Source organism: Phaethon aethereus (assembly GCF_964289735.1).
Source record: "Phaethon aethereus genome assembly, chromosome: Z".
NCBI lineage: Eukaryota > Metazoa > Chordata > Aves > Phaethontiformes > Phaethontidae > Phaethon > Phaethon aethereus.
The window spans coordinates 24952451-24973977 of NC_138577.1; the positions used below are offsets into that span (position 1 = coordinate 24952451).

The 21527-nt window shown below is 39.0% G+C and overlaps 1 protein-coding gene across 1 annotated transcript in view; it reads left to right on the plus strand.

Annotated features, from left to right (window-relative positions):
• The window catches only part of RNF180 (ring finger protein 180), a 72716-nt gene extending 72479 nt beyond the window's left edge, over nt 1-237 (plus strand). The window contains exon 6 of the mRNA XM_082013692.1: nt 28-237. Coding sequence (XP_081869818.1) covers nt 28-236 — 209 coding nt within the window. The 3' untranslated portion in view covers nt 237. The remainder of the gene's footprint in view (nt 1-27) is intronic.
• Nucleotides 238-21527: the final 21290 nt, after the last annotated feature.

Sequence of the window (21527 nt, forward strand, 5' to 3'; positions counted from 1 at the left end):
ATTTTTATCTCCTAGTCTGTTTTTCAGCAGGTTTTCAAAGACGCTCGGATACTGTAACAAGGAGGCATTTCCCACATGCTGCTCACAGGATGGACTACATGGACTTTGAGGATGATAGCCGTGGATGGCGGTTTGATATGGACATGGTGATAATCTACATTTATTCAGTCAACTGGGTAATAGGATTTATTGTGTTCTGTTTTCTTTGTTATTTCTTCTTCCCTTTTAGTCTGTAGTAATCACAGTTAAGAGAAAAAGCAGTCATGTGAATCACGATAATGTGAACAGAAAAAAATTGAAGAAGGCAAAATGTTTGTTTGGTATTGCATTTTTATCATTCAGAACTGTAATAAGACTGCATCAAGCACGCTGTGAGGCTATTTGATACATCTGCTATGTATGACAAAGTACTTGAGTTTGGTTCCAAATATAATGTGAAATCCGGATCATACTTCATTCAGGGGGAGTTTTGCCTTGATTTTGGTGGGAACAGGATTTACCCCTAATGTAGAAAGTAATTACTCTGTAGAAATATAGAATACAGCTTGTTGTTATAGGAGTTCTGTGTTCTGCAACAGAATATGATCCATGGAGTTATTTTGGGGTTTGACTCTACGTTGACATACTTCGCTTACTTCAATTCCTCATACATAAAAGCAATAAAGATGCTTCCCATTTATAGTCAGATCTTTTGGGAACAGGAGATTATAAGCACTGCAGTTTTGCACTACACATTACGTAGACATTCATCAGAGCTATTTCAATGGTACAATGCAAATCTTGGAAAATTTTGACAGTTGATAGACCTGTCAGCATTCTGCTATGGAGATGTGCTGTACTCAGCGCCTGAAATTTTGAGCCTATTAACCAAAAAGAAAAATGATACTGCACAGTGTGCTGACAGTTCATCTTTTCAGCAAATGGCAATCAGAAGGAATCAACTAGCAACCCCAAGTTCTGCACATTAAGGGGACCATTTTTGTGCAGATTCCCAGAGTAGCACTGTACCTTTTTTCACTCATCCAGATGAGCATGTTTGGATCCAGCAAGACAGCTAATGGAGGGCAAGCAGCAGGCCTGCTGTCTGTGACGCTGTGAGACAGTAGCCGCAGTAAATATTGGAGAAAGAATCATTCTCCAGTGTAAGAAATCAGTATCATTATTAAATTGCTGTAACAATTTGGGGATACTCTTAAGTGTGGGCTCGCCAGGACTATGTCCAGGGAGATCACGTAAGAGGACACAGTATTTATTTGCACCTTTGATGTGAAACAATTCTAAAGCACTTTATAGTTATTCTATATACAGATTGCTGAGTTACAGTACCAAACTGCAGCCAGTTCAGCAATCATTCCATACTTGCTGCTTTCCACAGTATTTTCAAATAGAAGAAGAAGAGCATGTATTAAATTATAAAAAGGATATTAGAAACTATTGCAGGAATCAGGTGCTGAAGAATGGCACAAGGTAGTTCAGGACCTTACTTTTCAGGAAGGTACAAGGAAGATTTTATTTCTAAGGGCATGACCCTGCAAAGTACACCATGGTTTCATCTATGAAAGTATGTGACTATATACGTATGTAGCCCCTCTGGTACCAGGATTTGTGTGGGAGACCTGTGGTTTTTCAGTAGGTGGTGTACTCCCCTGTTCTAGCAGAGAACAAAGAGAAATGTGTTGTGGAAGGTGCCATCTGCCAAATGTGATGGGATAAAATGAATTCAGGGGTTTTACGAAGCGTGTACTTAACGTTTCTTTACTGGAGCAGGGCCAGCATGGTCAGTTTCTTGTAGGGTATAAAGTGATCAGGACCGGAATCTGGCACTGAAAAATAGCCGTAAAAGAGCTACTAGTATTTAGGTTTTTTACAGGCTGCATAAAGTAATATCTTTGAGAATATATGTGTGGAATTAAAAATTACAAGTCTAACTACACTGATTGGACTAAATAACTTCTGCCATCTTTTTTTAATATATGCAAATGTAAGGAGATACAATAATTGAAATTCACCATCACCACGTAGTCATGGTTGTGGCAGAAATGCATTTTCTGTAATTACAGTATAGCTAGTTACTTTGTCTCTCCCTAAAGTTTATTGGCTCTACTACTGGTGGCGTTAGGCATAACATTTTAAAAGCTTTAAAGTTGTAGTAAAGCACTTGGTGAATTTCCTTCTTTATATTGATACAGACAAGTATTTTAAAAGCTAGGGTTTTTAGGTCGTAGGCTCATGTTTTGCTACATGCAGATGTGTAGGTCTGTATGCTCAAATACTATTAATAATTTTAAACATTTTTCTCATCTATGCCAGGACTGGGATTCTAACTGCAATTTTTGTTTGTCTCCCTAATCTTATTAATTTACTGCTCCTTTCTCAGCAAAGAGAGGGACTGATTCACCTGTTAAGCCAAAATGGCTTCTACCTTTTCATTTCAGAAAATACTAAAATAAAAAGATGTCATGAAAAATTACTCTTAACTTCTCTGACATAGTCTGAAATTCCAGTAACAATGTAATTGAAATTATTTAACCAGGAAATCTGATAAAGCAATACACTTAAGTAAATATTAAAAAATATATTGAGACATAAGAAACATAATATAGGTACTACCTAGTTATATAAGAAAGAGTTACTTACCTTGTTTTTAATAGCATGTTACCATGGTTTTATTCTGAAAAAGGCAACAAAGGAGAGTAAAAAATACAATGTAATATTGGCCCCTTTTGTACACTTACAACAGGAATTGATGACTGAGGGTGGCTGCGTTTTCCTAAGTTTAGTAGGAGTGACAATTTTGTATGGCATTTTTAACTGTGTAACTCTACCTTTCTTCAAGGCCTACACAATAAACTGTTTCTTGGGCTATATTGTTTTACTTTATATTGGTTGTTATTAATTCCAGGGGATAATTAGTTTTAAAAGATTACAAATGTACATAATGAAGACTGTTGCAACTCTGAGAGACATCCTCCATAGGAACACATCTAAAAGGCATGAAGTGGAGGTACTTCTTTTTGTCCTTCATTGCTTTATTGACATACATAGTTCTGTAAAAATACAGTAACAATTCAAAGGCTTAAATTTGGTTTTCCTTGAAGTCTGCCTGTAAAATGCTGTTGATCTCTGTGGGAGCAAGAGCAGGTCCTTTGTAAGCATTTTTCTGGTTAAATTGATCCTGCTCTGCAAGCTTGTCTTTCTTATCTACAATAATATTAAAAAGTTTGGAATAAAATCTGTGTAATATTTTGCAGTCATTCACTAGATTTTGCTTGGTGGAATTAAATTTTAATATCTTTTTCAATCAATGTCTTTTGTTATCCTGTCTACTTTGTTTCTGCTTGGGGTGCAGCTAGGGTTTGTTGAATTTTTTACTGCTGTGATTAACTGTTTTTATACTAGCAGTCTTTTATTTGTTTCAGTACTTTCCAGGAAACGGTCAGCTTTTGTCAGAAATCATCTTTGGGCAAGGTGTGGATCTTAACACATTCTGATAATGAAGAATACTCAGTGCTGGTGCTGTTAGTCCAGACTGATTAACTGTTGAAGGCAGCAGAAATCGAGGACAAGACTAAGTTTAGCTTTGAGAGGCAAAGGGACTTCATGCACACTGAGTAGCGTATGAGTTTCTTGCCTAGCAGTGGGAATGTTTGTACCTCTCCTATCTGTCAAAAGTCCAGTGCTTCCCTCACACAATTTAAAAAAAAAGTCCCAAGCAATAGCTGCACAGGGAGTAGCCGCTGTGAAGCACAACGGATTCTTTCTCAGCTGTGTACCTGCCCACAGCAGCTTAGTTCTAAGTTAAGCCTTTACCAGTACACAGCATACACACGTGGAGTATTTACCGTATGACAACAGCAGCATTACCACAGTTACGGATATTGAGATAGAAAAGGACAATGAAGAAGCAGAGTTTAGGTTTATTTTGTAATTTTCAGAGAAAAGTAGTGCTGGTAACATGAACCTCTGGGAGGAAGAGTAGCTATTGTAACTATCATGTTACAAGTAACTGTCTTGATGGTGTGTAGTGTTGGGTTTGTGGATGTGTTTTCAGCATCTTTTGTCCTTGGCCATCCTGACCACTTCATAACTGTAGGATGCACGGTCCACTCTGGGAAATTCCAGGTCAATACAAGGGGAGTCCCAGGCAGGCAAAAAAGACAAAAGTAGGACATCAAGAGCATTCTGCTGGTGTTCAGCCCCACACCCAGGCAGATGCTGAGAGAAAGGGGGCAAGGTATGCTGTGGATTGCTCTGCGGCTAGATGTGGAGCGGGACAACAAGCTCTCATTAGAGATACCCTTTATTTAGCAGAAAGTGCTAACACAGACAGACAGTAATGGACAGTGAGGTCGATTTAAAACTGGCTGAACAGCCAAGCTCAGACGGTCTTGGTAGTGGTACAAATTTTTCCTGGAGGCAAGTAACTAGTGGTGTACCCCAGGGGTCAAAACTCTCTGTCCTATTCATCGTCTTCATTAATGATCTGGATGACACGGCAGAGCATAGCGTCAGCAATTTGCAGAGGACAAAACTGGGAGGAGTGGCTGATACACCAGAGGATTGTGCTGCCATCCAGTGGGATCTCGACAGGATGGAGAAATGGACTGAAAGGAACCTCCTGCAGTTCAACAAGTGCAAAGACTTGCACCTGGGAACAGCCCCATGCCCCAATACATGCTGAGGGTTACCCATCTGGAAAGCAGCTCTGCAGAAAAGAACCTGGGGGTCCTGGTGGACACCAAGTTGAATATGAGCCAGCAATGCACCTTTGTGTCAAGAAGGTTAATGGTATCCTGGGCTGCATTAGGCAGAATGTGGCCAGCAGGTGAAGGGAGGTGATCCTTCCCCTCTACTCAGCACTGGTGAGGCTACACCTGAAGTGCTATGTCCAGTTCTGGACTGCCCTGTACCACAGAGATACAGAGCTACTAGAGAGAGCCCAGCAAAGGGCCACCAAGTTGATTATGGGACTAGAGCATCTCTCATATGAGTGATTCTGTGGAGTAACCACACAAGACTTACCAGGTTGAGGACTAGAAAAAGTGGATCCTTCAATAATGGGCAAATAAACCAGAAAGTTCTGAGTAGGATATCATGGTTTCCCTTAATAACACAAGGCAGTATAATGCTGGAAGAATTTGGCCCACATCTGTGTCCATTTCTGTTCTTTTCTATACATACCTGTAATTCTCTGTCTGGAACAATTAGTTATGTTTTTTTCTCTCTCTCTCACTGGTATCTTGAGTCAATACAACCAATCTCTCTTTGGGTACCAGTTCATACTTTAGGGCATCATCTTTTCTCCTGCTTGCTGAAATCTGTTGTTGTTGCAGTCATCTAATGGCAAAGTTCAGAAGAGTACCAAGTAAAGAATCACAAGAAATCTAGTTGTATTACTCCAGTACGACTCATCTTACTGTCAGAAAGAAATATTCAGATTTATTATTTAAACTTTTTATTATTATTTAAATTTTAAAGTCTAAAATCTGATTTTTTACAGGTAAAGGTTTGAATTCAAATTTCCTCCTAATTTTGGGAGCCTCAGTTTGTCATTCTCAACATGAGGCCTTCCTTCTAAAGGGACCTGATGCAGAACTGAAGATCACGTTTCTCCAAAATAGGTTCTTTAGTATCTCTTATGTTGGGAGCCAAAGCCTGATAAACCTTAAATACACCTATTTATGAAGGACTTCAGCAGTGATCCAGATCCCAGCAGAATCAATGGGAGCCATCAATGTAAAGATCTAGTTTCCTCATATATATTTGCAACTGGATTTTTGTCTTACAAGCTTTTTCCATTACTGTAAAAGATACTCTGATGAAATTTCATAAATGAGTTTTCAGAATTTCTTGTGGCACAAGCAAGTTCAAATTTTATATTTACTTACATTTGATTACCCAATGACTGAAAGAAAACTAAACCTGCAGTGTCTTAGAGATATTAGGATTTCTTAGTTGCTGTGATGTAATCTTGGAAAATACATACTGTCAAAATGAACTTAATAAAATAACTCAGCTAAAAATAAGTTAAAAATAACTTAATAATAATCTAGTCATTTTCCACCAAACATTTTCTTCAGCTGAAATACCTCTACATTTCTGGTAACATTACATTAACATATAATCCTATTTGGGAGTACTTTCCAGTGTTATGCTGTGGAAGTTTAACCATAAAATGTAATCTTTTAGTTAGGACATTTCACTTTTCACTTGGTTATATTTTACAGACTGGTTTCTTATTTAAAAAAAAAAAGATCCTAAAAGAAGACTGAAGGTATGTGTAATGCTATATAGTGTTTTCACTAAAATTACTTTATTACAGACAGATCCTACAGGACAATCTTCATCTCTTATACGCACTGGAAAAAAATGTGCTGAATAAACTGACAAATTTGATGTGAGCAATGCTTCTGGGCAAGTCAGCAGATTGACATTGTAGAACAAAAATCTCAGGGCTCGTTTCTCAAGGAAAGGCTCTCAGCAGGACAGAGTTACAAAGGAGACCAAATGGCTTTCCATTCCCTTTGAATGCTGCACAGGGCACTCTCTACATCTTCGAATACACAGTCTCCACTGGCATTTTAGGGTCAACGTTTGTCCTCTAATGTACAGGTGACTCATGCATGTCCTTGGGAGTTATGCAGGGCATCTGATGGCAGACATTGATTTTCCTTTTCTTCTTCATTAAAACATTCCTGAACATTGCCAGTTTTCTTAAGGTCTTTTGCTTGACCTGTGACTGCTGAACTGTACCCAAAGGAGACAAGATCATGTGCTATTATTTTTCATTACTTTGCATTCTTTGGAGCTAGTCCTCCATTTCAATCAGTTGATGTGCTGAGGCATGACATACCCAGCTGAAACTCTGAACTTGTACCCAGGTCAGAATCTGTGACCTAATTTGTTTTACAGCCTGTAATGAAAATTGTGGCAAATATAAACAGAAGGAAAATATATACGCTGCCAAAGTACACAAAACATTTTGTAGCACTAGATATAAAGAAATTCCCAATATCTTTTCAAAGTCACTTCTGTGTCCCTGTGTAGAAGTTCTCTGCAAAGGATTCCAGGAGCCAGAGCATGGTTGGTTCTTGCAAGAAACCAGCCATGGAGTAGCAGATAACCAAAGGACAGCAAAGCAGCCACTGCCAAGGAGGTACTGGGTAGCAGTGGCAGGTACTGGATGCCTTTCAGCCTGAACTAGAAGAAGGAAAGTCAGTGTTAGTGGCATAAAACTATTTTACTGACCACTGTCTAGAAAACAGCTGACTATTCCCCCAGCTTTGTTTGAGGCTGGTAGGAAATGAGAACAGGAACAGAAGAGTGGCTTATGAACCTATTTACTCATCATAACTGTGAAGATGAAAGCCCTCGAGGTCCTGGACCAGCTTGCCTGAACCTGGTTTCCTAAGGGCTCTCAGAGGCATAAGGCCTTTACACATTAATCCTTGGGCCAGAAATCATGCTCCTTCGTTCAGGATGGCTCATGGTACATGAAAAATGTTACTACTGAAAAAAAACCCACGAGGTTGTTTGAAATTTCAAATATATCTTTCAGCTCTTTCTTTAATATTATAGCAGCAGTCAGTGTCCTGTGTGTACTTAACTAGTAGTTTGAAAAACATTCTAGACCTCAGTACTACGGCATATCCTAACTAGATGCTCCTCTGGCACGCATCAGCAATGCTGCCTTCCCTCAGGCACATTTTTTAATGTCCATTCTACTTTATGAAATTTGGAAAGACTCCTTCAGCTTCATGCCCTCGACATCTCAATACTAATTTACAAGTAAAACTGTTCCCATGATTTCTAGATTCATATTATACAAATGATACATATCATTATGATACTGTGTTAGTCATGGCTTATTTAAATTTGCAGTTTGGTTTTAGGATGAGCAAACTGCAGTAAATATATTCTGACTTTTCACTAGATATCATTTTAACTTAGCGATAATCTATTTCAATTTCCATTAAACATTTTCCATCACACATTTTCAACATTCATTTGAAATATTTCTACATTTCCGGTAAGGCATTAAAATGTAATCAAGCAGTCACTTAAAATATACTCCATATGTAATCTTTTATCCTCAAACAAGACAATGAAGCAGAAAAAGTAAATGCCACCAATAAAAAGGTCATGGTAAGTCATTGGATATTGATACAAGCATTAAAAATTAAATATTTAGAAACCTTTTTACTCCATCTTTAAAAAATTAGTATTAAAATGCTAATTATGTAATGTACTCCACTGTTTCTGAACTGGAGAATGAAACTGAGACTCAGCAGAAAGGAAATCTCATGTAGCATTACTGTATTAACAGTATAAAATAAAGGACGTTAGACATTGACATAAAAATCTAGATGGCCATCCTGTTCAAAGAAAAGTGAGAAATAGTATTTCAAAGATTCCTATATAATCTCCAGCTTCCTAAAATAATCTCTGATTTGGGGGTATTAAGTCTTCACATAACTAGGTTTCTACCCAGGAAATATTGTTTAGACTCATAATCAAGTGTGAAAATAACTGAAATTCACAAGTCTGTTCTTAATCCATGCAGATTATAAATCCTTGGGGATGTACATCATTCCAGAATTCATTACTAGTTATAGCATGGCATCTGATGGTGCCTGTGTGGTGGGTTGACCCTGTCTAGATGCCAGATGCCCACCAAAGCTGCTCTGTCACTCCTCTTCTCACCTGCACAGGGGAGAGAAAATATAATGAGAAGCTTGTGGGCTGAGATGAGGACAGGGAGAGATCAGTCAGTGATTACCATCATGGGCAAAACAGACTCGACTTGGGGAAAAATTAATTTAATTTATTATGATTTGAATCACAGAACTAAAACCGAATCTTGAAACACCTTCCCCCCACGCCTCCCTTCTTCCCGGGCTCAGCTTCACTCCCCATTTCTCTCCCTCCTCCCCCCGAGCGGCGCAGGGGGACGGGGAATGGGGGCTGTGGTCAGTTCAGCACACGTTGTCTCTGCCGCTCCTTCCTCCTCAGGGGGAGGACTCCTCACCCTCTGCCCTGCTCCAGGCTGGGGTCCCTCCCACGGGAGACCATCCTCCACGAACTTCTCCAACAGGAGTCCTTCCCATGGGCTGCAGTTCTTCACCAACTGCTTCACCCCCCACGGGTGCCGTCCTTCAGGAACAGGCTGCTCCAGCCTGGGTCCTCCATGGGGTCACAATTCCTGCAGCAAACCTGCTCCAGCTGGGGCTCCTGTCCCCACGGGGCCATAGGCCGTGCCAGCAGCCGGCTCCAGCCTGGGCTGCCCACGGGGTCACGGCCTCCTTCGGGCATCCCCCTGCTCCAGCGTGGGGCCCTCCCCGGGTGCAGGTGGAGATCTGCTCCCCCGTGGAGCTCCATGGCTGCAGGGGCACAGCCGGCCTCGCCATGGGCTTCACCCCGGGCTGCCGGGGAACCTCTGCTCCGGCGCCTGCAGCCCCTCCTGCCCCTCCTGCTGCACCGGCCCGGGGGTCTGCAGAGCTGTTTCATATATTCTCCCTCTCAGCTGCAATTGCTGTGCTGGGTTTTTTCCCCTTCTTAACTCTGTTCCCCCAGAGGCGCTGACACCATCGCTGATGGGCTTGGCCTTGGCCAGCCATGGGTCCATCTTGGAGCCGGCTGCATGGGCTCTGTCAGACACAGAAGCTTCTGGCAGCTTCTCACAGAAGCCGCCCCTGCAGCCCCCCACTACCAAAACCTGGCCACGCAAACCCCATACAGCCTGAGAGACACATTCTCATTAGAGACGTATAAGGTAAGAATGTGTTTGCCTTGCAGATGGCTCTAGGTAGCTGATGTATGCATTTCAGCTGTCAGAAGTTAAACTAGTTCTAAAATAATTTGAATTAGACTTCAGGGGAGGAAGAATATGCTAATTTTCTCTCTTATCTTATCAAGCAGAGAATATTTGCAAGAAGGTAACATTACAGGCAATTTATAGCCCTGTCTCATTCCATCTTAAAGAACTGGACCCTACTTTTTATCTTTTTAAATACTTGCAAATTGAATTAACATAGATGTTAATAATTTGCTGAATGGTCTCATATTTTTCCAATTCATATAGTGTAATTTTACATGGACAGCAGTTGCATGACTGTCATGGCTTAACCCCAGGTGCCAACTAAGCCCCACGCAGCCACTCACTCACTCCCCCCACAGCAGGATGGGGGAGAGAATCAGAAGAGTGAAAAGTGAGAAAACTGGTGGGTTCAGATAAAGACAGTTTAACAGGTAAAGCAAAAGCCACGCACGCAGGCAAAGCAAAACAAGGAATTCATTCACTACTTCCCATGGACAGCCATCTCCAGGGAAGCAGGGCTCCATCACACATAATGGTTACTTGGGAAGACAAACATCATAATTCTGATTTCCCCTTCCTTCTTTTTCCCCCAGCTTTATATGCTGAGCATGACGCCGTATGCTATGGAATATCCCTTTGGGCGGTTGGGGTCAGCTGTCCCAGCTGTGTCCCCTCCCAGCTTCCCAGGCACCCCCAGCCTCTTCACTGGTGGGGTGGTGTGAGAAGCAGAAAAAGCCTTGACTTTATGTAAGTGCTGCTCAGCAGTAATGAAAACACCTCTAATATCAACATTATTTTCAGCACAGATGCAACACAGATCCCCATACCAGCTATGATGAAAAAAATTAACTCTATCCCAGCCAAAACCAGCACGATGACCTATAAAATTGTCTGAGAGTCTTGTATTATACTCACCTAGGAGTTAAAGCTCTCAAGCTCATTTTTATTTGTCATTTACACTGTGACTTCAATTCTAAACTACTGAAAATGACATAATGGCATTAAATTGCCAGCCTGTACTGATATTTTTCTTTAATTCTGCTTAAGACCTGAATGTAATGTAATGATAACAATAGCATAAATCGAGATACCCTTCTCTTTCCTTATCTGTTATTCCTACAGTGCCTTATTTTCAGAGTGCTTTATAGGTCCAATTCTCATTATTTTTAATCTCTAAAAACAAGTTCTTCAGAACTTCCATTTTCCAGGCACAGTCTAGTAGCAACAATGCTCAATGTGCAAAGCACTTAGAGCTTCTCAAGTGAAAGTCACTGTTATAAGCACAAGATGACATCTAAATGTGAGTATTACAGTGTTAATCCAACAGGTTAACACATATTTTGGCAACAGAACTAAATTCTCATTATCATAATTTAAATCAAAGGACAGCCATACCCATATTATAAATCCATGGCTTGTGTAGATGCTAACTAAATTCTTTATTGACTTTAAAAAAAAAAAAGCTAGTTTAGTATATACTGCTTTACAGGAAGTTTAAAAGTTTTCAGGATTTGTCTGTGACCCACTGGTAAGAAGGAGATTTCTGGAAGATTCCCACTAGCCTTCACATACTGCTTAGCTAAGTACCCTCAGCAGGAAAAGGAGAAAATGTCTAAACCTTTAAATAGTGCAGATAGCAAGTTGCTTCAGGCAACACAATATAAATGACAATGTGATTTATTAAACATTTTTCTGTTTTTTTACTCACAAAAAAAATGAGTTTATTTCACATATAAGCTTTTTAAGAAATACAAGTAAAGCAATCCAGTAGTTACTGCAGAAACCTAAGTGAAGAAACCTTTCCATTGTCAGTATCATCAGTGATCAGCAATGTGATCATAGCAGTCATACAACCTTTTTTGTACAAAAGGATGCCCGTAAGGACTGTTGAGCTGTGTCTTTGAAAAACACTGTAAGCATAATTCACTATTATATTAGAAAAACAGCATAACTGTAATATATGGTGAATAACAAAAATATTTTTAAATCTATTGAAATTACTCACTTTTTAAACTTTAATAATGGGTAGAATTCAAAAGCAGGGTAACAAACTATTTAAAATTTAATGAATGGTATTATTTTTTTAAAAAAATCTTCAAATGCAACAACAGCTGTGATTCATTTATGTTTCTTCCTGAAAGGTAGAGCAGTGAGTCCAACCACTGCCCAGTAACCGAGCCACAGTGCACCTAAAATCAAAGACTTGAAGGAGAAAATGTCAAGTCCCAGAGAAGAAAGTCTTCCACACAGGTAAGGATGAAGTCTGGATTCAGCAATGAAAGTTGTCCACCAGCCCCTTGTTTTTAATATACTGTTATGGACAAATCCAGACTCTCACTAGTCCTTTTTCTGTACCGCTGCAACAGCCATACTGCACCTGAAATTGCTGTGCTCTACTCCCCTTTCCGTGCAGGAATCCTCACGTGGACTAGAGCCAGCATAGCTGGCTGTGTGCGGTACAGCTTGGCAGTAGGAAATCATACAGATGGCAGGGGACATGGTCAGATGACACTGCAGACGGCCCATGCACTGCCAGAACGGGCTCTAGGTGACTGCTAAAGAAGTGGAAATTGAGTGGCTGCAGCTCTCCAAACATTCCTCCTTTATTCCCAGCAAGGAACTGTAATGTAGAATGAATTAGGCCTATGCTCTCCAAAGGTCCTGTTCATCTAACTCCCCTTAGAACAGCAGTATCTGTTACATATAAAGACACATGTGCTTATCGCTGATGATGGTATTCTTTTTCTACAGTTTAGTGGCCAGAGGACTTCCCAGAAAGGGGTGATACCTGATTAAAATTGTGGATACTTCTCTTTTAAGCAGTCGTAAGGAATAATGTTGAGGTGGTGAGTGGCTTGAGGGCAGCCCTGCCAAGAAGGACTTGGGTGTCCTGGTGGATGAAAAGCTGGACATGAGCCAGCAATGTGCGCTCACAGCCCAGAAGGCCAAGCGTATCCCGAGCTGCATCCAAAGCAGCGTGGCCAGCAGGTAGAGGGAGGGGATTCTGCCCCTCTACAACGCTCTGGTGAGACCCCACCTGGAGTCCTGCATCCAGCTCTGGAGCCCTCAGCACAGGAAAGACATGGACCTGTTGGAGCGGGTCCAGAGGAGGCCACAGAAATGATAGAGGGATGGAACATCTCTCCTGTGAGGACAGGCTGAGACAGGTGGGGTTGTTCAGCCTGGAGAAGAGAAGGCTTCGGGGAGACCTTATTGCAGCCTTCCAGTACTTAAAGGGGGCTTATAAGAAAGCTGGGGAGGGACTTTTTAGCAGGGCCTGTTGAGTCTGGACAAGGGGTAACAGTTTTAAACTAGAAGAGGGCAGATTCTGACTAGATATATGGAAGAAATTTTTCACAATGAGGGTGCTGAAACACTGGCACAGGTTCCTCATAATTTGTAACTATGTTAATTTAAAACAGTGTCTTTGATTACTAAAAAATAACATTAGTGATTCAGCAACTCAACTCTTTTTGTTGAAAGTTTAAAATACCTTTCTGCAAAGCTTAAGTTACTTGAAAAATGCTCATTTAAATACCTTATTCTCAAACCTGTATTATTCCTAATTTCTTTTCTAACACTTTTCAAATATTATTGTCAAATAATGCCCCCGCCCTGGAAGTGTTCGAGGCCAGGTTGGATGGTGCTTTGAGCAACTTGGTCTAGTGGAAGGTGTCCCTGCTCATTGGTGGTGGGGAGGTGGGGGTGGTGGGACTAGATGATCTTCAAGGTCGCTTCCAACCCAAACCATTCTATGATCTGTTGGAATAAATACTTTCCCTTTCTATGTCGGTTTATACTAGCTGTCTAATCATCCTCCTGCAATCATTGCTGTAACCTATATAAGCATTATTATGATAGTACTAGTTATTTTTATATTGGAAACCAGCAGATTTCTCATTTATTTTTATATTGGTAAATATATTTCTAATTTAATATTATGAACAAATTTATACATGCTACCACTTTCAAGTAGTAGACTTAAAAATTAATTGAAATTTTCTTCAATAATATTTAAGTGAGAATAGGAAGAAAATGGTTTAATAAAGCCACTAGCAGAAGTCAATTACTAAATATCTGAACATTTGTTTCCCAAGTTTTTAAAAACCTTTTTTTAAAAAAACAAGAAAATACACTTCTCTTGTCAGATAATGGATGGATGCAAAACTGTTCACTATTTATTTCAAATACATGTTTATAACAATGAAACTTTTCATCTTTAATGGAAAGAAGAAGAAAATAACACTTAACATAATTATGCTGAGCATTCATTAAGAAATTGGTGTTTGACATTGCCAGTTTATAGGAGTTGCAGTTTTTAGGTACTGTATTAGCCTTGATACCGTTTACCATATTCAGTCAGAGTCACAGTTGCTGCAGTCCTTGCTGAGAGCCATGGGGAACATGTGCAAAACCTCCTCTCCAGCCATTCTGAGTTGTCATGACTGTTCATTTTCTGGGAAATGTGACAAATCCTTCCTTCTCTAGCAGGCACTGTATTTTCTGATTTCTTCTAACTGTGCTTTCTTGAAAGGCTTGTGGCAAATTAAAAAATGTTATAATAAAGTAATAAAGACATATACTATAAAAAAGAATAAAACTAATTATATTAACTACTGATCATTTAAACAACTCAAATGTTAATCTGATTGTATGGTAACTCTTGTATATTTAATAAACACTTTAAACCCCAGTTTTTTATCATAACCTGTAATTTTGATAAATGATCCAAGCTTCATGGGTGACAAAGACCATGACTGTGGAATTACTGTTTGTTCAAGTTTTTGTAGGACAACCTATTCATTACCAGATCTCTACTTTCACTCTCATGCAGATGAGTTAAAGCTAAAGTTAAATACTTCAGCTTGAATACTACTGCTTTTTGCTAGAGCTTTCTTACATGACAGTTGTAACTGATAAACACACAGTGCTGTTTTAAGAGTTTGGGCCTCGAATCCACAGCTTGAAAGGAGGTCTTAACAGTAGTCCTACAATGTCCTACCTGTTCCTTCAGAAATACCACTAACACACCGTGCAGTGAGTGCACTAGATCTGTGTAAGTGCCAAGTCTAACTGTGCACGCGAGCATGTACTGCCCAGGAGCTTTACAAACATTAAAAATTCCTGCAGAGCCACAGACTGAGAACAGTGCAGATGTTGTGCAAGGTGAATATGATGATCAGTTATCCTATTAGAAGAAAGTCATCAGTGAGTTTGAATAATATGACAACAAGACAGCACAGGTTGATTCATGAAAAAGAGTGATTTATTTTTAACTTTCTGTGTGAGGAAAAAGAATTTAAATATGGTGTAGTGAAAAGGAGGGAGCCAGTATGGGATTCAAAGAGGGAGAATAACCTGGCTTGACCTGTATGCGTGTATCAGGGAGCCCATTAGAGAGCTCCAGCCCACTGTTCTCATGAGCCATTTAAAGTAGCGTGGCGCTTTGTTAGCTTTGGACAGGCTGTGAATAGGATGACTTTTCTGCACCCAACATGCCTGCTGCGGCAGGATCAAGAAGGAAAGGCAAGGAAGACATCAGTTAGGCCACTTTATTATCTATCAAAAGATGCTTCTGCTACGAGTAAGTCAAAAAAAAAAAAGTTACATATTTGTCATTGGCTTTTCAAAGAGAGAAAAAATTAGAATAAAGTGATTCACACAGCTGTACAGGGTGATGAAGAGGCATAGGGAGGGTAGTGAAAGAAAAGATTTAGAAGGAAAATGAACTTCTGTTTCTCACTGAACTTTGAGACATCTACTTTCATCAGAAATTAGATCATCATTGCATTATCTAGAGCTCTCCATTGTGAAATGCTAATAATGTTTCTAGGTTTTGTCTGTGGTTTTGACCCGATTTCATTCACACTTTCTCAAAACAAAGCCATCTAGTCCCAATAGAATTTTTGAAACCTTCACAGACATGGTATTATAAATTACTTTGGCAAAATTACAAACAGAAGGTTTTAGCTAATGTGAATGCTTTGAGACAGACTTTTTGTGCTTTTCAGCAGCACTCATAGGAGCATGTGACCCTTTGTCTGGCTTATGTAATACAGACCTATGAAAATGGTTTCAACTATCTTTGCTTTTCACACCGTTCTTAGGATCAAAAGTATGTATGTAACAGGTGCTTACCCCAGAATGTCACATAGGCTTCCCTATCCTATTCTGGAAGATATTAAAACATATTTGGGTTTGCATCTACTACTAAGTGACTTCTCTGACCTTCTGTACAGGCGGTTTAAAGACCATACACCATATTCTGCATTTCCTGTCTATGAACCAATAAATATTCTAAATAAGAGCCATCATTGCAAGTTCGCAAAATGTGACATACGATACAAATAAAACACAGCATTTTATTCACAGTCTTTTGGGTGTAGGAAAAATTGAACAAGAGGCAAGATAGCCAGTATTAAAGCATGCCATAAACTGTTCATTTAAGTGCAAAAATGTAGATGACAAAGAATAATGCCTGACTTCTTGGGCATTTTGTATGTCTTTGACTAAAGGAGAACTGCTTTCTGGACTATTAAAAGGATTTTACTCACTATCTTAAACTGCCTGTAAGTAAAATCCATTTTTCAGCTTTTTATTCTGCATTGCAAACCTGGGACAGCAGCGTAGTTTATTGGTATGAAAATAAGAAGAATATATTTCAGCTTGTAAGGTTCACGAATAGATGGCAAAAGTCTCTTACAGAGAAGACATTTAAGTTAGTATTGCAGTCATCTAAGGAATTCCTTAGATCAGCATCTGTCCCTTCTCGTTAGTAAACAGTGTTCTGATATAAACAGCTTTATTCAAGCATCACTGAAAAGAACCTAAACAATATCAAGAAGGACTATATTCTTGGCTGTAAAGAATTAAACCTTAGGTGGGATTTTTCAGACCTGCCCAAATAAATCAGGACTTCAAATACACATATCCTGCTTTCACCTCAGATATACCAAAGCTGAAGGGGGTCTTCCAGTAACAGTATCATCTTAGCTGCATTTAAAGCCTTCTTTTTGGTATTGAAGTTATTTTAAATTAATTCCAAGTTTTCTAACCTTGGAAAACACAGTATAACAAAACTTCTGACACTGGTGCCTGGAGGAGATAAAGCGATACAATCTTTGCTCTCTCCAAATGTTTCTGGATGTTTATGAGATGTTTATGAAAAGCTAAGAAAGGAAAGGAGCTAGACGGTGACAGTGCCAGGATGTATAAGTAGACCTACATCCTGCAAAAATAATTTTGTCACAGACCTTTTGTGAGAGTAAAGGGGGGACTTTATCAGAAAAGCTTTTCTCCCTTGAAAGCCTTATATGCTAAATCCAAAGCCTCTGTATGTTAAATCCACTTCCCTACAAGAGGACTAGAATTTCAAAACCGGGTTTGACCTCCTTAAGAGTCTTTTCTACCTCCTCCATTTTCCTGTTGCTTCAGAAACCCACCTCTACATGCCTGCAGGAGTGATCGCCCCAAAATGATCAACTGTGAATAACCTCTGAAGCAGCTTGTATCTGAGGAAGTATTACCATATTCATAAAGTAGCAGCTCTGTGGACTTACAGGGTTGGGGACTCAGAAGCTGTCATTGACCTTTCCTGACTTTCTCTTAAAGTTCCTATAGACTAATTTCCTGATATTTTTTATTTAGTGTATTGCATAGCCTTATTTGTGTTATTCAAAGTCACAGTAAACTGGATGATTAAAAGATTATCATATAAAACAAACTTCTAAGAGAAATAAATAGTCACATTCTCATATCTGAATGTTATGTAAATGTGCCAATTTAAATGCCTATTTCAAAATTACTTTGAATATTAAGGTTGCAAAAGCACTAGTAACAAAACTATTCAATTTTTGATTTAGTATGAATTTTTTATTCATTGAAAAATTGAATTGAAATTGCTTGGAGCTACCTTCTTAAATAACTTCCAGATTGAACATGTACATTTTGCATGGAAATAAGACTGAGAGATTGTGGCTACAAATAGCTATACTTAATTTGAATATGCAAAAATAGTAGTTGCATGTGTGAACTTTACTAGAAGAAGAGTAAGAGAGTTTAAAAAACAGGCTTGATATCTGCACTTTCTAATCTTCTGCAGGATGGCAGGAATATTTATCAAACTAAAGACACATAGGAATCTGAGGAAATTAACAAATTTGAAAACTGATGGAGGAAAAAAAGGAAAATAATCAAATTATAATCCAGTATACTTTCATAATTCAGCAATCAATCAGATTGTACTTTATGGAAATAAAGTTTCACAAGCATGAATAACAACAATAAACACATCACAACTTACCATAGCCAAGTATTTCTTAATGGCAAGTTGGTAGACCTTGCTTTCCTTCAGGTACAGTTCTTGATTTTTTACCGTGTCTCCTACAGTTCTGTGCCCTGGTTCTGCATCTGGATGAAGTCCAAATTCTATTCCTGCCACCTGAGGAAATCTGGAAGACAAATACCGGACAGGAAGAAGGAATAAATCAAATTCAGGAACCATTCAGAATAATGCAGTAAAAGCCAGACTGAGAGCAGAAAAGACATTGCCCTTAAAATAATAAGATTAATAAGACCATACTTGTACCAAATGTCCTACAATTATAAGGGTATTTCAGGCAGCAGCTGTTACTTTTCTTGCCAACAGTCCAGAACTGATCATCTATGTTAAGAAACTACCAAATGAAAGGTATCTAAGTTTTTGTCCCAGTTTTTGTATTTGCATAATATAGTAATAATATTAGAAATGTTTCTTGTAGACAAGTAATTATGATACTTTGTACAAGAGTGACACTGCTGTGGTTTAATGCCAGCTGGCAACTAAGCCCCACAAAGCCACTTACTCACTTCCCCCACAGCAGGATGGGGGAGAGAATTGGAAGGGTAAAAGTGAGAAAACTCATGGGTTGGGATAAAGACAGTTTAACAGGTAAAGCAAAAGCCACACACGCAAGCAGAGCAAAACAAGAAATTCATTCACCACTCCCCATGGGCAGGCAGGTGCTCAGCCATCTCCAGGGAAGCAGGGCTCCGTCACGTGTAATGGTTACTTGGGAAGACAGACACCATAACTATGAACGTCCCGCCCTTCCTACTTTTCCCCGCAGCTTTATATGCTAAGCAGGATGTCATATGGCATGGAATATCCCTTCGGTCAGTTGGGGTCGGCTGTCCCAGCTGTGTCCCCTCCCAGCTTCCCAGGCACCCCCAGCCTTCTCACTGGTGGGGTGGTGTGAGAAGCAGAAAAGGCCTTGACTTTATGTAAGCGCTGCTCAGCAGTAACGAAAACATTTCTATATTATCAACATTATTTTCAGCACAGATCCAAAAGATAGCCCCATACTAGCTTCTGTGAAGAAAATTAACTCTACCCCAGCCAAAGCCAGCACATTCTCCACTGCTCTTTCCACACCATTTATATCATCCTCAGGTCGCACACTATTCAATAGATTCTCATTAACCACCACCACCTTTCCCATGCTTTGATACAATACACAGATATCATTCCCTTAGTCTATGGACCACCCCTGTGGTGTTTTTTTTAAATATTGCACACACAGTAGATGGAGAAGCCAAATCTCAATTGTAGTCCCTTCTATCATAAAATAGAGAAAAAGCCAACTTCAAACTAAAGCCATCTGGGCACCAGGTAAAATAGTGATTTTAGAAAAAGAAAAAAACCCCACAGTATAAAGAGAGTAATTATTAGCTTGGAAGAACAGGAAAACGGAGATAGCAACACCACCAAATTTGATTGTATTTGAAGACTTGTAGAAGCTTTCATTTTTTAAATAGCTCAGTAGCATTTTAATTTAAAGCACATTTGGCAAAACCAGTTGCTCTGCAGATTTAGTAAGATCAAGGTTTTATATGTGGGAAATGTGCTCTCACATTGCTTCTTATTTGATTGAGGAGTGGAAATAATTGCAAAAGTATGTTGCTTTCAAGACTACAACCAGGATTTCACCCAAGCTATTTTGCCTCATTACAGTACTGCTGTACTTTAACTAAGCATCATTCTTCACTCTTACCATATTTGTTCTACAAACACAATATGCTTGATTCCTGCTTTGTACACCATATACTTTAAAAGACAAAAACCCCAAACCTCAGAGACAGAGAGTGTACAGAAAAGTAGGTCTTTTAAGTAATGGGAATCACCAATACAATCTAACCTCTATACACCAGTTTTTAAATTATTTCTTATAAGACTATGTTTTCATAAATACACCAGTATGTATGTTATTGTACTTCAATCATAACCTGAAACAGTTAGCTTATGCAATTAGTTCACATGTTAACATGCTGATATTTTCAGTATGTGCGTTGATATATTAAGTGTTAAGATTTAGTTTTACAATTTTTTTTCCTAATTTTAAGTTCCTAATTTCTTCAGAGTTTTCTTTTCCTGTTATATAACTATCTGTGAATGCCTTCTTGCTACAAATCCCTGACTTCTGGATTTGTTCTTACTCAGACATTTTAGGAAGAGCTATTCCAAACTTAAATAATTAAGACACATTTCCAAGGTTAAATATTAACATATTCAAAACATTTTGGGTTACCAAAACCTTTTAAAATGATGACCTGAAGTAGCTAGTGCTACATCAGCGTAAGCAGCTTCTAGTATTGCATTGGCTACAGGATTTCCTAGACTGCTTTCTGCTCCTCCCACAGTATTTATGCAACCATCTAGTTCTGTATCAACTGGACAAAGAACTACTTCTAAAAGACGATGAATAATAAGATTGCCAATACACTTATTTGCAAAAAAATTGTTTCAAAAAACCAGATTTCCTTTATAATTTTCAGTAGAAAAAGAAAAGCATGAAAAATGTGTATTATCCCTTCAGTCCCATAAATCTGAACAGACATATAAAACATCATTTATTTTGGCCTTAATTAATACCAACACTTCTGAAGCCACCTAACTTCCACTCTACGTCCATGCTTACAAGAAGTTTAACAACACAAAGATACAAAATACATCTCTGAAGTTTACCTTAGCAGGGAGAATTCCAGTCTAGCATTTCTTCTTACTGTATCCAACATAAATGATTTGCAGATAGTGATAATGGACAGCAGAATTGATCAAGACCTGCTGTAAGATGATAAACCCACGACGTTTCCACAAGAGTAATAAATACAGTTCTATCCATCACTGTCCTTAGGAAGAAAGCTTGACTGGACTGCAAGAGATGACTCTGCAAGTGGCTGAATTAGGGGAGTTGTTCTCATGCAGCAAATCAGTTCTCAAATGCAAAGGATATCTGGGATTTGACTTGTGAGCTTTGAAAGTCAAATTTCCCCTTCTTCTGCTTCATGTTGCCTTTGCAAAGGGGAACGTAAAAGGATTTAAATGGTTCTACTAAGTCCTATAAGAAGACTGAGAAGAATTTAGCCAGAAATTGAGAATACATGGTAACAGCTGATAACCATGTACATCAAATTAACAGGTCGTAGCTTGTTCCTTAAATCCATTCTTGGAACCATCATCACCCACGTGCATTTCCTGAACAATTTTCTTAACTGTTCTCCCAGTTAAATGTTCAAAACCAATTCACCTGTGGTCAGCAACAGAAATATTTCTGCAGTTTAAAGACAGTTAATATCAGGGATTGCAATCAACTTCAGTAAACCTCACTTTAACAGCTTCAAAGTTTTACTGTAACATGTGCTAGTTTTTAGCATCTCTTGTGAATAATAACAA